Source organism: Eublepharis macularius, chromosome 9 (assembly GCF_028583425.1).
Source record: "Eublepharis macularius isolate TG4126 chromosome 9, MPM_Emac_v1.0, whole genome shotgun sequence".
In the NCBI taxonomy this organism is placed as follows: domain Eukaryota; kingdom Metazoa; phylum Chordata; class Lepidosauria; order Squamata; family Eublepharidae; genus Eublepharis; species Eublepharis macularius.
The window spans coordinates 94886039-94902900 of record NC_072798.1 but is presented as its reverse complement, the minus strand read 5'-3'; the positions used below and the strand labels follow the sequence as shown (position 1 = coordinate 94902900).

The 16862-nt window shown below is 41.0% G+C and overlaps 1 protein-coding gene across 1 annotated transcript; it reads right to left on the bottom strand.

Moving 5' to 3' along the window:
- Positions 1–4829: 4829 nt before the first annotated feature.
- DUS4L (dihydrouridine synthase 4 like) lies at positions 4830–16849 on the bottom strand. Its single transcript, XM_054988501.1, has 7 exons — positions 16549–16849; positions 14245–14375; positions 12592–12713; positions 11066–11183; positions 10278–10400; positions 7942–8168; positions 4830–6288 (listed from the first exon to the last, which is right to left on the bottom strand). Exons 1-7 carry the CDS (start codon positions 16636–16638, stop codon positions 6038–6040), a joined length of 1062 nt encoding a protein of 353 aa, XP_054844476.1. The 5' UTR covers positions 16639–16849; the 3' UTR covers positions 4830–6037.
- Positions 16850–16862: the final 13 nt, after the last annotated feature.

Sequence of the window (16862 nt, the reverse complement as noted above, 5' to 3'; positions counted from 1 at the left end):
AGGCGGAGAAGGAGGGGGCGGCCTGAGCAGCGAATGGGAGCCTTCGGATCCTCCCCGCTTCCCGCCCGAGAGGGGCGGCTCAGAGCCGGCCGACAGGTGCGCCTCCTCAGAAGTAAGGCCCGCTTCAGTCAGCGGGTCGGCCTGCCTGTGGAGGATGGCGCTTCCCGCCAAGGAGAGGGGCTGCCTTTGCCTTGGGCCTTTTTCTTCATGAGGCTGACCAGGCCGATTTTTTTTTTGCTGAGGCGCACCCCCACATAAATGACAATTAATTGATTTTCTTCTGTAACCTCTAATAATAATTAACTGCTTCCTTACTGAAGTGAAGCAAGTTGCCTCTTATATTAAAATAGTTATCCATACATTATATTTTTAATAAATAATTCATTTTATTTACTTCAAAATATCACAATATTGAAAAATTATACCCCCAAAATGTGCTTTCCTGAAAAGTTCTACTTGTGCAATAAAAATATTTTTAAATGGTGAATAGACTTCTTCAGGAGACCTTAAAATGGATATAGGGCTATGAACTGTGGTATAGTACCTACCTTACCAGGAGCAGGTTGTCAATTGTAGTGGGGTGAAAGACTGAAGTGCTGGAGGGGACCCAAAATACCTGAAAGCCCAGGGGCCCGGCCATGGGTTAATCTGGCCCTGGCAGGGGGCAGGGAAGTGGTCTGAAGCTCCTCCACGGGTCACTTGTTTGATGGATTGATTTATTAAATTTGTAGCCTGCCCTCCACAAACAGGCTCAGAGCGGATGACATCAGGATTACATTGACATTAAAAGTTTTACATTAAAACCATCATACCTAAACAGTTCAGTCGTAAAAACAATCCTAGATGGTGGCCCATTTTTTCCCTGTCCCCAGTAAAACATTTCCATGGGGTGGGAGGTGAAGAATAGCAGTCCCGCCGATGGAAAACCAGGGTGGGTGTTCCACTACCCCCCCCCACCCAGGGAAACGGCAGAAAGCTCACCCCCTAGCTCAGCCTCAACCATATGCAGAGAGCAAAGATCCCGTGCAGCAGGACTTACTTCTTTTCAAATCATGTGACATCTCATTGGGAACATATGTGTGATCAATCAAAAATTTGAAACTGATCAAATTCATGTTTGTAGTGAAACTGACATTTCATGTTCCTTAACATAAAATAAATAGTGCAATCCTAAGCAGAGTTACTCCAGTCTATGCCTCTAGGAGTAATTTGCCACCTTTCCTTTTTGGTAGCAAGACCCCCGTGCATACCTTTTCCTGCTGTGTTACCTTCTTTCTAGGGATGGTGAGATAGGAGCCCTGCTTGGGTAAAGAAGTTACCTCTCCATCCTACTATTCTGGAAATCTAGGAGCCCAAACCAATTTATCATGCATTCACAGTGCAATCCTAAACAGATCTAAGACCATTGATTTCAATGGAGTAACCCTGTTTAGGATTGCACTGTCAGTACTTTTTGTAGTGAAGCTGATATAGTCCTGCACCCAGATCACTGTTCAGCCTGCAGTGTGCTAGAAGGACACCAACACGTTGAAGAGACATGCTAACACTTCACTGTGTATCTTCTGTTGGGTTTTCCATGCACCAATAATTTTGGAAGCAGCCTTGGTGTGTCAATTAATACACACTAACGGTTGAAAACCTATTTTGAGTTCTGGAGTAGGTAGCTTGAGATCAACATACAGTCAGTATTACTGTGAACAGACACCAAAAGGGATTTGAAACAACACCCTCTACTTAAACAGTTGATTTTGGTTTAAATTAAAAATTACAGATAAACAAATTAAAGATAAACAGATCTTTAAAGATAAACAAATTAAACAGATAAAAACTAAAGATAAACAAATACATCATTACAAATTTTATGTGCCTTGTGTGGGTAGTTTGAGGTATCTGGCAAAGTTATTTGCAATAGTAGTAGGCAGCTGTACTTTGAATGTTAACCTCATATTATCGCATTGTTATTAATTTTGTAATCAGCCTTGAGGCTCAGTGAGAAAGGTGGTCTATAATTAACTAAATAATATCTTAACATGACCCAAATGCCAATAATTATTCGAACATAGACCTCAAGATTCCCTCCTCACAATAATCGATACATTTATTATTCTTTATGTATTACTTTTTATGTTTTGTTGACTTGTTTGTATCCTACGGCTGATTGAGGATTGCAACAAATTAACTAACTAATACAAGAAAAAAACATTAAATTCGCAGTCTTGAGGTGCACACTTCCCCCCTTTACTGTATTGTCTGTTGCACAGTTAGCAAATAATAAGAACAAACGGTAAATTTTTGATTGCTCTTAAGTGTTTCATGTACATAGTCTCAGTAGTACTTTGAACAACCCCATCAGATAAAGTTACAACTGAGTACCATCAAAATGTTATAAGCTACTTAAAGGTACAAGCCATGTATGGCAGAGTAGTAGTCACATTTTACATTCAAAATTTATCTTCTTACAATAACCTCAGCATCTCCCTTATAACTGGGACGCCTCCTGGTCAAAACACACGTCCCCCCCAAGCTTTCCTTGCTTGCTATGAAATGGGAGTGAAGCCCTCTTGTTCCTCCACTTGATGAGGATTCAGCAACAGTCCGTATGCAGGAATAGTCCTTGGCAAAGTTTCTTGAGCATTAGACCATGGATTGAAGATGGATTTTTGTATTGAAAGGTGGACCAGGACAGATATCTGTATAATACCTTTATAAGGAGGTCAAGCTGTCAGTCTTGTTGACTGGATGCCTTCCCACTCATGTTTCTGCTGACAGGATGTGTGCCATTCTTAATTATACCTTTAGAAACACAAGACTGCCTCCCTTTAATCATCCCATGGTTTATCTCACTCCACCCATAAATATTCTTTAAAAGATTTTGAGAAAATCTGCCATTTTCTCTTGAACCTACATGTTCAAATGTACGTACAACTGGGTAGTTAAAGTTCATTTAAGCAGGTCTGTGTTAGCTAATTCTTAATTTATTCCATTTATACCCTGCCTTTCATCCCAATAGGGACTCAAAATGTCTTAAATCATTCTTTTCTCCTCCATTTTGTCTTCTCAACAACGCTGTGAAATAGGCTGAGAGTATGTGATTGTCCCAAGGTCACTCAATGAGTTTTTGCAAGAGAGTAAGGATCTGATCCCTAGTCTCCCAGATCCTCATCTGAAACGCTACCCACTATACCTCATTGGCTTTCTTGAGTTATGTACCTTGAATTTATTTAGTTTCCTAGTTCTCTATCCAATGAATGATTGTTTCTTTTGGTCATGTGCCTGTAGATGACCCAGGGCTCAAACAACTCTCTTCCTACCGCTGCATGTCTCGTAACTGCGATTTTCACAGTTGTGTTGGCGGGATTTCATAGGACCCATCTCCTTGTGCGTAGATGGCAGAAGTGGCGCTGTGCTTGCATCAGAGGCTCTAAGACAGTAGGGAGGATAGAAATGTAATAAAGAAGAAATGTAATAAAGAAGAAAAACAATTTGAAAGCAACTTTGCAGAAAGTGCGCAAAGTATCCATTTCACTGCAAACGTTCATTGTAAGCTCTTCTGGAATTTGACTAGCCGGATACTTCTTTACAACAATATGCATGGTGTATTAAAAGTTTATTGGCAGAAGAGGTGAGAACATTGTTAAATACAATTATTTGAACAGTTTCTCACAGAAGTTACTTTTGTTGTGACTATTTTTTCTGTGGAAGACTTCTTTTGGAGTAATCAGTCACTGAGGGATGATAATTCACATACAGCACTCCTGGATAGGAAAACCACACCCTTGGGCGTTATGTACAAGTCATTATTTCTAACAGAGCAACCCAAGAAGAGTTACTCCAGTCTAAGCCCATTGATTTCAATGGGCTTAGACTGGAGTGACTCTTCTTAGGATTGCACTGTAAATCTACTAAATTGCGTTCCCCGTTTTTATGCTGGAAAAAAAAATCTAATGGTGCATATTCAAAAGCACTGAATATCACTATTTATCCCTTAGCTCATTTTAGCTACCTAAATTTTTTCTGGTAGTCGTTGTTTACAGACAGTCAGGATTCTATTAATGAACGTCTGCGTGGCCCTTCTTTTGAGGACAGGATACTTCCCACAGCCCACACATACAAAAGTTCCACATCCATCTACATGACTGATGAGTGCAGGTGTGGGTTCATGCAATCCACATGTTACGAGTCTGGTACAAATGTGGGTGTGTTCAAAGACATTCCTTGCAGTGTTTTTTTTGTGCTCATCACCAAATCGAGAGGCATCCAGGTCAGCTGTAGCGACTGAATCAGAACTGCAGTAGCAATGACGATAGGGGTTAATCCAGAACTGTGGTTGCATACCTTTATATAATCAGGAAACTTTCCTTCGCCAGCATCTGCCTGGAAAAATCTCTCCAAATTTGATTTCCCTCCCAGTTCTCAGTAACTGTTACTGTAATCCACTCTTGCTTGGAACATGTGGTAAGGAGAAAGAGACTGGTGATATCTGGGAGCTATGAAGGATTCAAGCACTGCAGAACAACGGCATTTGATATATACAAGGACAGGGACAATGCACATGTTTTCAATGCTAGTTAAAACCCTAAACGCACATACAGTATGCCATGCTCCTTTCCAAAAGCAGCACTGCTCCACAGCCAAGTAGAATAAGATCTCTTTAGTACTTCCTAAAATAGAAGAAATCTAACTCCGTTAAATGTGAGAAGGGAGAAGAACTGAAAGTGTTCACAGCAATGCTGTCCAGGGAAGTATTTAGTACAAAAACGAGCTGGCAGAGTATTTGATTTATTGTCAACAAGTTTTCAAAATTATTTACCGACAACTAGGTCTCCTGTTTAAAATGTTCAGTGCATTTTATTTAATGATAATAAGAACATTTAGGAAGCAATTTAAATCATCTTTAGTAACATAGTTTCACTAAACTTAATGGAGTTATACCTGTCAACATTTTCATTTTTTGCATTCTTTGATACAAACATTAAGAATAACATCAAGGTTATGTTTAAGTTCAGAGACTTTTAAAAATCTCTTAAAGAATAGATACATTCTGGCTATGTTAAAAAGTTAATGCCATGGCTTTCTGGAACACTCAATGGAAATATATTTTCAACTTCTAAAACCAATTTTATTAAAAATATTGTATTTTTTAAAACCTTTTTATTATTCAATAAAGCACTAGCTGGGGTCTTTTACATAGTTTTTTCTAAGAGATGCTTCTGCGTCCCAAGATACGTACAAAGACCTTAATACTTACAGTGCAATCCTAAAAAGAATTATTCCAGTCTAAGCTTATTGAAATCAGTGGATTTAGACTGGCATGACTCTGTTTAGGACTGCACTGTTAGTCTTATGTTAAGAGGCATGCTTCACAAAGGAACATGAAATGTCAGTTTCAAATTTTTGATCAATCACACATGTTCCCAATGAGGTGTCACATGATTTAAAAAGATGATTGGTAGAAGTTGCTACCAGTGCAAAGCCACAGTTGTTAATGTAATTATTTTAAAAATTTCCTTTAGTCCCAGCTCAAGTCTGACCTCCATGTGTGAAAGATTAGTTTTTTAAAAATTACAGGGAGCTCTGGACACAGAATTCCCTAATGTGGCAGAGCAGAAGGAAACAGTTTTAACTAAAATGGTATAAAACATTTTTTTTAAAAAATGAACTTCAAGTATCTGATCCAGAGAATCCCACAGATTCTATCTGTGTAAAGTCTGAAAGTCGTCTAAGAAAAGATTCTGCTCAGCTAACAAGTACCAATCTGTCTTAACCATGCCCTGTTGAAATGAATGGGGGCTGCATATGAAAAGTAGTTGGTGACCCACACCTTATACTGATTTTATACTAATCTTAGATATTTCTGACATGTGAGTCTTGTTACAGCTATGCAATTAAGAATGTGTTGAACTTTTTAAATACAAATATTTAAGATATCCAGAGTAGAAAAATTTGAGATTTCATTAATTTCATATATATTACATAAAAACTTGTTCTTACAAACACTTTCTAGAACAAAAGTGCAATTATCATACAAATAAAACTGTTACTGCAGTCCATAGTTATCTCTAAGATAGTCTACAACAGCAGATGTGCTTGATAAAACATTAAAAATTTTCTTTTCTTGCTTGGAAGTAATTCTTTCCATCATGTACATCAAATGGTGATGAAAGCACATAAAAGGAGTCCCATGTTCAAGGGCAATATTAACCCAGTCCTGAATGCACTTTAGAGGCGTTTCTTCATATCCTGCAAACATGGCTGGATTGGCTAAGAGGCCCCTAGCAACCATGACACCTATACAACAGAAACATAAATATAATTTAAAAAATTAACACATGGTTTATTTTATGCAACTTAAAGCTTCATGTTGTGCCCGCTTTATCTTTCACTTATTGTCTTTCTTTCTCATTGAGACTGAAGGCAAACTATAGAATTTTAAAATCAACGCAGTAGAGACCACTAATAATACATACCATAAACAATTGTGGATTATACAATTAAAGGACAATGAGATTAAAAAGTATATAATCTAATAAATTGGATTTAGAGAACAAGGAAATAAAGGCAGTATAATACATTCAATATATTCAAAGACAGTATAAAACATTCAATAAGCAATGGCAATACAAAGGGTAACGAAACTAAAACTGCCTATAATTTCACAGGCAATTAAAATTACAACTCTATTACCTTTATTTTAAAAAATGTCCTCCTACACACAGTGTCACTTCTAGATTGGGAAAACCCATCATTAGGTACTGAGCAGGGCTTTTTTCCGGAAAAAGAGGTAGTGGAACTCAGTGGGTTGCCCTCGGAGAAAATGGTCACATGGCTGGTGGCCCTGCCCCCTGATCTCCAGACAGAGGGGAGTTGAGATTGCCCTCCACGCCAGCAATCTCGACTCCCCTCTGACTGGAGATCAGGGGGCGGGGCCACCAGCCATGTGACCATTTTCAAGAGGTTCCAGAACTCCGTTCCACTGCGTTCCCCCTGAAAAAAAGCCCTGGTACTGAGCATGTGTATACCTAGTCAGTGCTTCCTCATACATATCCACACCATGCTACATGATGCACATGACAGTAGTTAAAGACTTCCAGTCCTTGCAAGTGGCAGGTCTAATATGACAGTGGCATTCTACTAGTCCCACCATTAACTAAAGGGATACCCGGAAACTGAAGACATAGATCAAACATTCCGAAAAGGGAGACAATGCACAGTAGTAAAGGGAAGGTGGAAAGTACTAGAAGTGAGAGTTGACCCCACCCCCACAAAAAAAATAGTTTGGGAGGAAATGGAGCGCCTGAAGGGCTTGTTTAATGGCGGGGGTTGTTTCTACTGACATTTCAAATCTGTAACATGCTGGAAACTTTTTTTTTATAAGGCACCCTAAACTTCCAGCTTCATCTGTACATGCTCTGGCCAATTAATCCTTAGTGACAGGACAAATAAATAATTTCAATATCCCATCCAATATGAAGTGCTGTAGCATAAAAATACAGAGCTTTTGCCTTCAACTGTACTCTGACCTTACGAATAAGGACTCTAGCAGAGTCCTTCAATCCTTTCACAAATGGAAAGAAAATAAGATCATAATCTGGTAAGCAAGATCTCCTTCTCTCTCCGTTCTCTGGTACAGTGAGTATTTACATAATTTAAGCTTCACTACTCCATCCTAGAGATGAAAAGCTCAGAATCGGTTTTGGTCCCTTCATTTGCTGCGCTTTTGGTGTGTGTTTGCATATTTATTCTTCATGTGAATGCTTGCTTCTGAGATCTCGATTTACAGATACTAAGTGGGATCCACTATCAGAAGAACTCATGTACTTTCAAACCTCATTTCTCAAGAGCAACTGAAGTTTAATGCTAGAGATAAGATATGCATACACAGTTTGCGGTTTTTTTTCATTTTGGAGCAGGTGAAAGGGAGAGCCGGAAACCTGTACTTACCATCTGTCCCTGTTATCTGATGAATGTTCTCCACATCTTTTAAAGATTTGATGTCACCATTAGCCACAACTGGTACAGACACACTTTGTTTAATTGTTTTAATTGCATCGTAGTGTGGTGGCTGGTGCCTCTCGTCTACAGTTCTCCCATGGACTGTAATCCAGGATACTCCAGCTGCCTCAGCTTTTTGACAGAGGTCTACAGTTTTCTGTAGGTCACTGTGGATCCTAACATTCCGAGAGCAACAAAAACATAATTCAGCAAGCACTACATGGATTGCATGAAAAATGGGTGCAGAGTTAAGAACCACGGAAGCAACAGGAAAACAATATTGTCACAACACATTCCATATTTTCACTGGAACATTTTTTGTTTTGAAAGTTAACTTTTTATTTATTACCATCACCCACCAAATGTTTGTTTGTTTAATGTCATTTATAATCCGCCTTTCTCATGAAGAATCAAGGCAGATTACACAGTGTGAGATTAGTACAGACAATATCAAGAACATTTCCATAAACAATGCCATAGGGTAAATAGATACAAGTTCACAAAGACATAGCATTAGCAGGAATTCAATACAACATAGTGGGAAAGTCTATGGTTCCTAACTCATTAGTGGATCATCTGAGATCCCCTCCCTACTATACAACCCTCCTATCTGAGTAAAAAGCCTTTTTGAATAGTTCGGTTTTGCATCATTTGCGGAAAGCCAGGAGAGTGGGGGCTCTCCTGATCTCCTCAGGCAGGCTGTTCCACAGGACAGGGGCCACCACAGAGAAAGCCCATGTACGGGCTGCTGTTAAGTTTGCTGATGTGCAGGCTGGCACCTGCAGGGATGAGAACTATACACTTTGATTGTAACCCAGACAACATTAGTTATGCCCAGGCCCCAGACTGATTTCAGTCCATTTGTGTGGCAACCTACTCTGCTGCTCACAGACAAAAGATACTAACACTGATCTAAAGGTAGATGAAATGCCAGCTTCTCTCCACACTGCAGTTAAGAGATAAAGAAACTAGCTAACAGGAACAAGCGCCATCTACAGGGCCACATGTTCTTTTCTCCCTCTCCCGACACTCAGGGGAACAAATTTCCCCTCCCATTCAAGTGTGGTATCAGATCCCGGTTACGCTAATGATTGGTAAGTTCAGCACTGATGTTCCTTTTAGCCTTGGTTAAGTTGGTTGGGCGGTAGGATTCAGACCCACCCCCTCGGGAGTGGTGAGAAGAAATGTGCATTTCTACAGGAGGCTCCCAATTGCTTGACCACGACAGATAAGGAGCCACTGTTACTTCTGGCCCCGGGGATGTCAAGAGGGGAGAATGGAGGTGGGAAGGATTCCATGGGGCCCATGTTCATGGGGTTCTCTGAATTCCCGGCTTGCATTTTTTCAAAAAAAAGTAAGTCTCCAGCCCCTTCTGTTGCGAAGATCAGCCTTTCTTCTTATATCTTGTAATGGAAGCAGCTAGAGACTTACTTTTTTTAAAAAAAAATGAAAGCTGGAAGTTCGGAGAACCTGGTACGCATATTTGTTATAACCAGGACTTTTTTTCTGGGAAAAGAGGTGGTGGAACTCAGTGCGTTGCCCTTGGAGAAAATGGTCACATGGCTGGTGGCCCCGCCCCCGATCTCCAGACGGAGGGGAGTTTAGATTGCCCTCTGGGCCGTGCGGCGCGGAGGGCAATCTAAACTCCCCTCTGTCTGGAGATCAGGGGGCGGGGCCACCAGCCATGTGAACATTTTCAAGAGGTTCCAGAACTCCGTTCCACCGCGTTCCAGGTGGAAAAAAGCCCTGATTATAACACTATATCGATATAATGATAGTCTAGTGCCAATTAAAAAAATGATAAAGTCTGACTTCATTCAACGGGGCTTCTTTCCAGGTAATTTGTGTCTCATCTATATTTTATAGTACACTTAGTAACTCTCACTTGGAGTTGCAGTGGCAGCTCCCCAGGCTATCAGTCCACCAAGACTTTTCCTGAGGGCCTTAACGGCTAATCTGCCCCCAGCCCGCACCTACAATTGAACTAACAAGCAATCATGATGGACTTAATATGTCTTCACTGTAATCCCAGGAATCATCTGAGTGCTGATGCAGCATGACTTAAACTTTCTTTCTATAAGATGCACAAGCTTTAAAACATAGCTTACTTTCTCACAATGACTCGCAACATTACAGCTCTAACAAGTCTCTTGGAAAAATTGTGTACAAACCAGATTCAGGTTTTATATTATAGGAAGTGTTTTTCAGTTCAAATTATTTGGGGCTTTAAGTAGTTCACATATAGTGTTACTTTTTTTTCCGTTGCAGGTGGTGTCAAAATTTACCTTATTTTTACAGATATCGAAAACATAGGATTTTCCACTTGATTTCTTACTTGTTTCACCATGTCTTGTACCACTTCTGGTCTGTTGATTAAGCAAGCGCCATAGCCCTCTGCCATGGCCCATCTTGAATGAAAGAAAACAACATACATTTAATTTTTCCTTTTAACCTTCTAAATGAATTTCTTTTGCCAGGAAACAAAACATCAACTTTTCCTAGAAAGTTAGATTCATCATCTATCTTGTTTGATAAAGGTCATTCCTAATAAGCCAATTTTGATCACCCCAATCTCTAAAACAATATCACGGAGCTCAAAGACCAAGGAACGTGGAAGCATCTTTATTGTTTGGAAAGACTAATTGTTTGAGATTCAGAAAAAAGAAACTAAGGGGGCAGGAAAGAGGCTTATAAAATGATAAACAATGTAGGGGAAAGTGGTTAGAGAGAATTTTTTCTCCATCTTTTATAATATTAATCTCTGATGTAACTGATTATTTCAAAGGCACAGCTGATTGGCAAATCAGCTGATTAGCAAATCAGCTGATTAGCAGATCAGGTGTTCAGTCCTCAAAACAGCAGAAAATCTGAGATAAACTTCTAGGGGTGGATCATCTTAACTGCCCCGTCCTGTAGAGGCTCCAAGTTAGTATCCGTGAGTTTGAACTGAATTACCATAGAGCTACAGGAAAGGTACTTTAACAACCGCTCGTTGCTTGATATTAAAGAACAGGCAGGATACGCACGATGTACTGATTATTTTCACATGCCATCCAATTCCATAAAATGTTACCTCTGTGGACAGCCACAGTTTATGTCGATGCCGTCTGCAAAAGGACTGACGATACAGGCAGCGTCTGCTAGGACCTGAGCTTCTTTTGCAGCAAACTGAACAACCAGAGGGTGATCACCTGAGAAAACAGAGGGCATTTCATAATGAAAGAAAACAAAATGAACCCTCCAAAATTCAACCTCCTCCTAATGATTTCCTCAAAAGAAGATTCCATGGTTTAAAATGTTTACTTAGAAGAAACACAATTTGCCACACTAACAGCCTTTTATCATACCGAGTACTCCAAACCAGAATTAAGTTTCCTTTTCAGAGTAGAAACAAGTGCCTTTGTAATAAATAACAATACAGGTTAGCACTGGACGGAGCATTCTGAACACTCTGAAGCACTTCCTGTACCTTATTTTTCCATTCTTACCCCCATATTGCAGGCGGACGGCTTCAGACTCAGAAACAATGACTTCCCTAAAGCCACCTTGAGAGTTCATAGGAATGGAAAGATTTGAGCCAGGGATGTCCTCATTCACAGCTCAAGCTCTTAACCACTAGGCAATAACAAAATAAAGATGGAGGGAGAAACACCTGGGGGCACAATCGTCCAGAGGTGCAGCAGTGAACACTCCCATTCCACATGTTTCTGAAAGGTGCCACTGTCCAGAAATCTGCAGGAATCTATCAGGTACAAGCACATAGCTCATATGACCTGTGACGTCACATCAATGTAGCAGCCTACAGCTAAGGAACACAGACTCGAAGTGTGTTGTGGGATGTGACCATACAACCATCTTACTGGTTATTGCTCAGAAGTTAGCGTGTGTGGTCCTAGCTATGTCTGGAGTTTAGACTGGGTTGAAGGAGAGAGAGAGTTACATTAGCAGTACAAACAGCACAACAGAGAGATCTGGATTGTGTTGCTTTCCTTTGACATTTTGCTGGCTAGTACCGGGGAGGAAAATGGGGGATGTCTCCTTGCCTTCTTTTCTCTGAATGAGGCCTGCATTTCTGTTCCTTCTCTGTTTGCAGCTGTTTACGTCTGGGTGAGGCCAGAGACATGAGCCTTTTGCAAGCACCAAAGGGCAACAGCGCTTGTGGCTTCTTGCCCCTGGCCTTCAGTCAGCTAAGCTAGAGAAACCAGCACCAGCCCAGGATGCTGGAACATCATATTGGATAAACTTTTCTTTATTTCTTTAAGCTGTATTTTGCATTTATTTTGCACATTTTTTTGAGACCCAGATAGGGAAAAATTCCTATGCTGACGCTCAACATTGGCAGAAGTGTTTCGGAGCTTAGGCACTGGGTCAAGTTCTTGGCAAGTCACGCCCAGTTTGGTCCAAACATCCCTGCCTGCCCACCCTCTTAGGGATGCTCCTCCCACCCCCACACACACTGTGATGCTGGAGCAGGCACAGACCTCTGACAAATCTGCTCCTTTTACATTTGCTCCAGAGATAAATAAAACAAGGTGTAGCTAGGACCTCCAAACTGCATTTTATAAGCTTAAAAACCTGACAGAATACAATGAAAACTACCTTGATTTGTTGTGAATTCACTGTGCCTCGCTTTCACAGATCTGACAAAATCAGCTGCTATTATCATTGGAGTGTAGCATAGATCACAGTTATATTTCCTGACCAATGTTCGGAAAGCCAGTCTGAAAATTTGAGATAAAAATAAAATCAATAGCACTGCTTTTGCAGCTTTATTCTGAACACTAAGAGTAACAGGAGGATGATTTAATATATTAACAAAATAGATTTACGGATTAACAAAATTTGCTTTTAGATGCCTTCTTTGATTGCCACAAAATATTAACCACTTTGGATTTTTAATTGTTTTCATTAAAAAATGCCCTCATGAAACCACGTTCTGTGGAGAACTCCATTATTTACCCAAACCATTCACCAGCCAATATGCTTGAAGAACATAAGTTTCAGTTAGCCATTTTTCTGGGAGTCAAACATCATCAGGGCTCATTTCAAGGGGGACTGCTCAGGAACGCCATTCTGGCAGTTCCCCAAAGAGGTCACATGGCAGGTGGCCCCGCCCATCTGACTCTCGACTATTTTGGGCCCGTTTTGGCCTGGATTGGGGCCAAAATAGGCTGGAGTGGGCCTCTGACGGGTGGTGGATCACTCTCCCGCTCATCAGTGGCCCAATCCTGACCATTTTGGGCCCCTTTTCAGCCATTTTCAGCCCCTTTTTGCCATTTTGGGCCCAATTTCAGCCCTGAATGGCCAGGATTGGGTCCAAAACAGCCAGAATATGTGGTGTCAGGGGGTGTGGCATATGCAAATCAGTTATACTAAAGACACACTTCCGGTGATGGCAAGAGGCGTGGCATATGCTAATGAGTTATGCTAATGAGTTGTGCTAATGAGTTCCTCCAGCTCTTTTTCTACGAAATGACCCCTGAGCATCATTAAGCTAACTTTGCAGGGTTCTTATTAGATCTGCTTAGGATTGCACTGTAAGTCGGTTGCAGTCCAGTCTGGTGGCAATGGGAGGCAGGAGCTGGGCATCCATCAGACTTTGATGTGGTTTCCCAGATGTTCCTTTATCCCTTCTAGTCAGCAACTATCATTATAAGAAGGGGCAGCTACAGACAGGTCCTCATCCAGCATTCCACACATCTGTAAAACTAGATGCTGCCATACTTTAGAAGAGGAAAATAAATTTACCATGCTGTTTTATCTTGGTGACCCAATTCTCTGACTTAAGTGAACATCTTTACCTAACATTTGGTATTATAAATGCTCTGCCAGCAACTACATAACATACTTGGTAAGACCCAGTTTACACAAGAGTCTGTGCATCAGCCTTCTTTCATTTATTTATTTAATTGCACTTCTATTCCGCTCTCCCTATAAAACAGGCTCAGAGCAGATCACATCAAACATATAAAACAAGGTAGCATAATAATTAAAAACAATTCCAGCTAATAAACACAGTGGCATTCACAATGCACAATCCCTCAATACCCAAAACCCATTGGGTGTGTGGTGAACTGTTAGATGTTGTGCAATTCTACAAAATAGCCTGTATTCAGAGGCTTTTGTAAATCAAACTGCTATCAGCCAATTTAAGAATATTTACTTTGGCTGAAATAATTTTCTTATTGCTGCCCCAGAGAAGTGAATGCAGGTAGAAAAATAAATACGATGTAACCAATAAATGGAACTTACTTTGAATATCTAACCATAGGAGCACATATTTTCACGGTATTTCCAGGCTGAAATAAGTCGACTGGATTTCTGAGCTGATATTGTAGGGTGTGTCCGGATTTATCATTCATGTATAAATTATCAGGCCAAATCTACAAAACAGCACCATTGCTAAATTAATTTAAGTTGAGGGGGGAAAGTGTAACACGGCCCTTATCAGCTGCAATAAGTGGATTCTCACTATGCAAACGTTCTAGTATTAATTTATTTATTTCGGTTCACGGCCAGCTTTAAACTAGTAAAATAAGACATTCCCTTATTTGTTAAGAATTATACAAGTTAAAACTTCAGTCTTAACTTGTATAATGCAAACTTTTTTTTAGAAAGTATGAAAAAATAAACAGTAGGGTCATGGGATCATGAGGTATTCTGGAAGTATCTACAGAACTGTAATTATATAGAACTCTAATCCAGAAAATTACAGAGACCTTTCACTAGTTGTAGTAAATTAGGTAACACCTGTAAAGGGTGGAGATTCCTAGGTCCCTTCCCCAGATCTTGATATTTCTTACTGAGTTTAGGTGGTTGCACTCCCATTATAGGCATTCTTGATTAGATTTGAATTTTACATTTCACCCTGTACTTTCTGAATTTCACAGCCCTAGACCCCAATGTTTATTTCCCACCCATCCCCATACTCTCACATAAATGTCTGCATAATGAGGCTGTGCGTCTGAAGAGGCAAAATAGTAGAGTCCAGTAGCACCTTTAAGACTAACCAACTTTACTGTAGCATAAGCTTTTGAGAACCACAGCTTTCTTCATCAGATCTCGAAAGCTTATGCTACAGTAAAGTTGGTTAGTCTTAAAGGTGCTACTGGACTCTTACCTATTTTACTACTTACCTATTTTACTACAGACTAACACGGCTAACTCCTCTGCATCTGAAGAAGTAAACTCGAGTCACAAAAGCCTATGCTGGATTTTTTTTTAATTTCAAAGAGCACAAGATTCCTGTTGCATATTTATAATTTTTAAAAAACAGCTTGGAATATCATTACATTAACAGCAAACCAACAAGTCTGCTCCCCACCCCCTTTCTGGCCTTTCTTCATTTCAGCCGTTGATTCTAATGCTGTTCTAAACTTCATCTCTCAGCAGAAACCACAGGCAGTGATATCAAAATAATCCCAGCTCAACGGGGACCCTGCCCCAGCCAAGCCTTTCCCCAAACATAAGGTTATACAATCCACACACATCCAGAAGTCTCGATTACCCCTACTACTGGACACTACGTTGGGTGGGGTGATCAAAACTGGCAGATTAATAGCAAAGTCCCCCCTTCCTACAAACTGGATCCATTTCAAAGAACTTCAGTGGGTGGCAGAGCATTTCCATGCCAGAATTTGGACAGCTGAAGTTATTTTCAGCAGGGCAGGAAGGGATGTGCTGTGTTTTCGGCTGTTTTAATGGTTTCCAAGGGATATGCTTGTCAATTCTCGGGACAGGAAGAATGTACAGCTATCAGAACAGCTCCAGGGAACAAATCACACACAAATACGAGTTCCTGCTCTCTCTCTCCCCGCTGCCCACCCCACCAATATATAGACAAAAACAATCACTATTTAGTCTCCCCCTCTGATATTTGCCTAGCTGTCTAGAGTGTTTTTGTCCCACTGGCCTTGGGGCTCAGGGCAGAGTGCGTGGCTCTCCCTTTCCCATCTTTTCTTCACAACATCCCTGCGAGAGAGAGAGAATGAAAGCCAAGTTACAAGTGACGCCTGTCACAGGTTGGACACTTGTCAGCTTCCCTCAAGCGGAGGGGAAGGGGGGGTGCCCAGCGAGAGCCCGACGCCTGCAATCCCCTCTCAACTGCATGTTTTCCCTCCCATAAACGGCCGCTCTGTAAACTTCAATTAAATGGAGAGCCAAGCTGCAAGACCAAGGTGCCTACATTTCCCAAAACTTGAGGGAAGCTGACAAGTGTCCAACCTGTGCCAGGCATCACTTGTCGCTTGGCTCTGAGTGGCTCAAATTCACCGTGTGGCAGAGCTGGATTTAATCCTGGATCTCCCAGATCCCCATGCCATAAAACCTCCTTATTTTGGTCCCACAACAACCCTGTGACTTGTTAAGACTTTGTCTGTGTGAGTGAGAGAAACGGGTCTAAGGTCAAGCTTGATAGCTGAGAACCCGGTTCTCCTCCTACTCTCTAGCCACTCTAATGCTCTGCTCCTTAGCAGCAGATTGACACAAGATCGGTGCACTGGAGGGAAAAGAGCCAAGAAAGAGCCTGTCAGCCTCTCACCCTACACAGAAACTTACGAAATCACGTGGCTCCATCATCCACACCAGGCTCATTCCCTCTTCCTCTCGACCAAGTCGTGAATAACGCGTGCAAACGCTACTTTTCATTTTCTGGCCCTCTCGTTGTCCCGTAGTCTGAATACGTCATCGCCAGAAGGTAAACACAAGGAGAACCATAGAGACAGATATCGCCTAGAGTGACATAAGGTCCAAGCCCGCTATCAAAATGCAAAGCCCGTCGTATTCCATGGCGTCTCTCTAGCACGTGGCATCTCCGTGGTGAAACGATCCTGCCTATTTAGCGCCAAGACAGAAGGGCTCTTAAGTATAAC

What these genes read in the sequence shown, in the direction of transcription:
- DUS4L (XM_054988501.1), bottom strand. Translation starts at nt 16,638, where the DNA reads ATGAAAAGTAGCGTTTGCACGCGTTATTCACGACTTGGTCGAGAGGAA. An exon ending in TGAATTCACAACAAATCAAG is followed by an intron (nt 11,184 to 12,591) that starts GTAGTTTTCATT and finishes CTGTTTTCTCAG; the next exon opens with GTGATCACCCTCTGGTTGTT. An exon ending in TCGATATCTGTAAAAATAAG is followed by an intron (nt 8,169 to 10,277) that starts GTAAATTTTGAC and finishes TCGGAATGTTAG; the next exon opens with GATCCACAGTGACCTACAGA.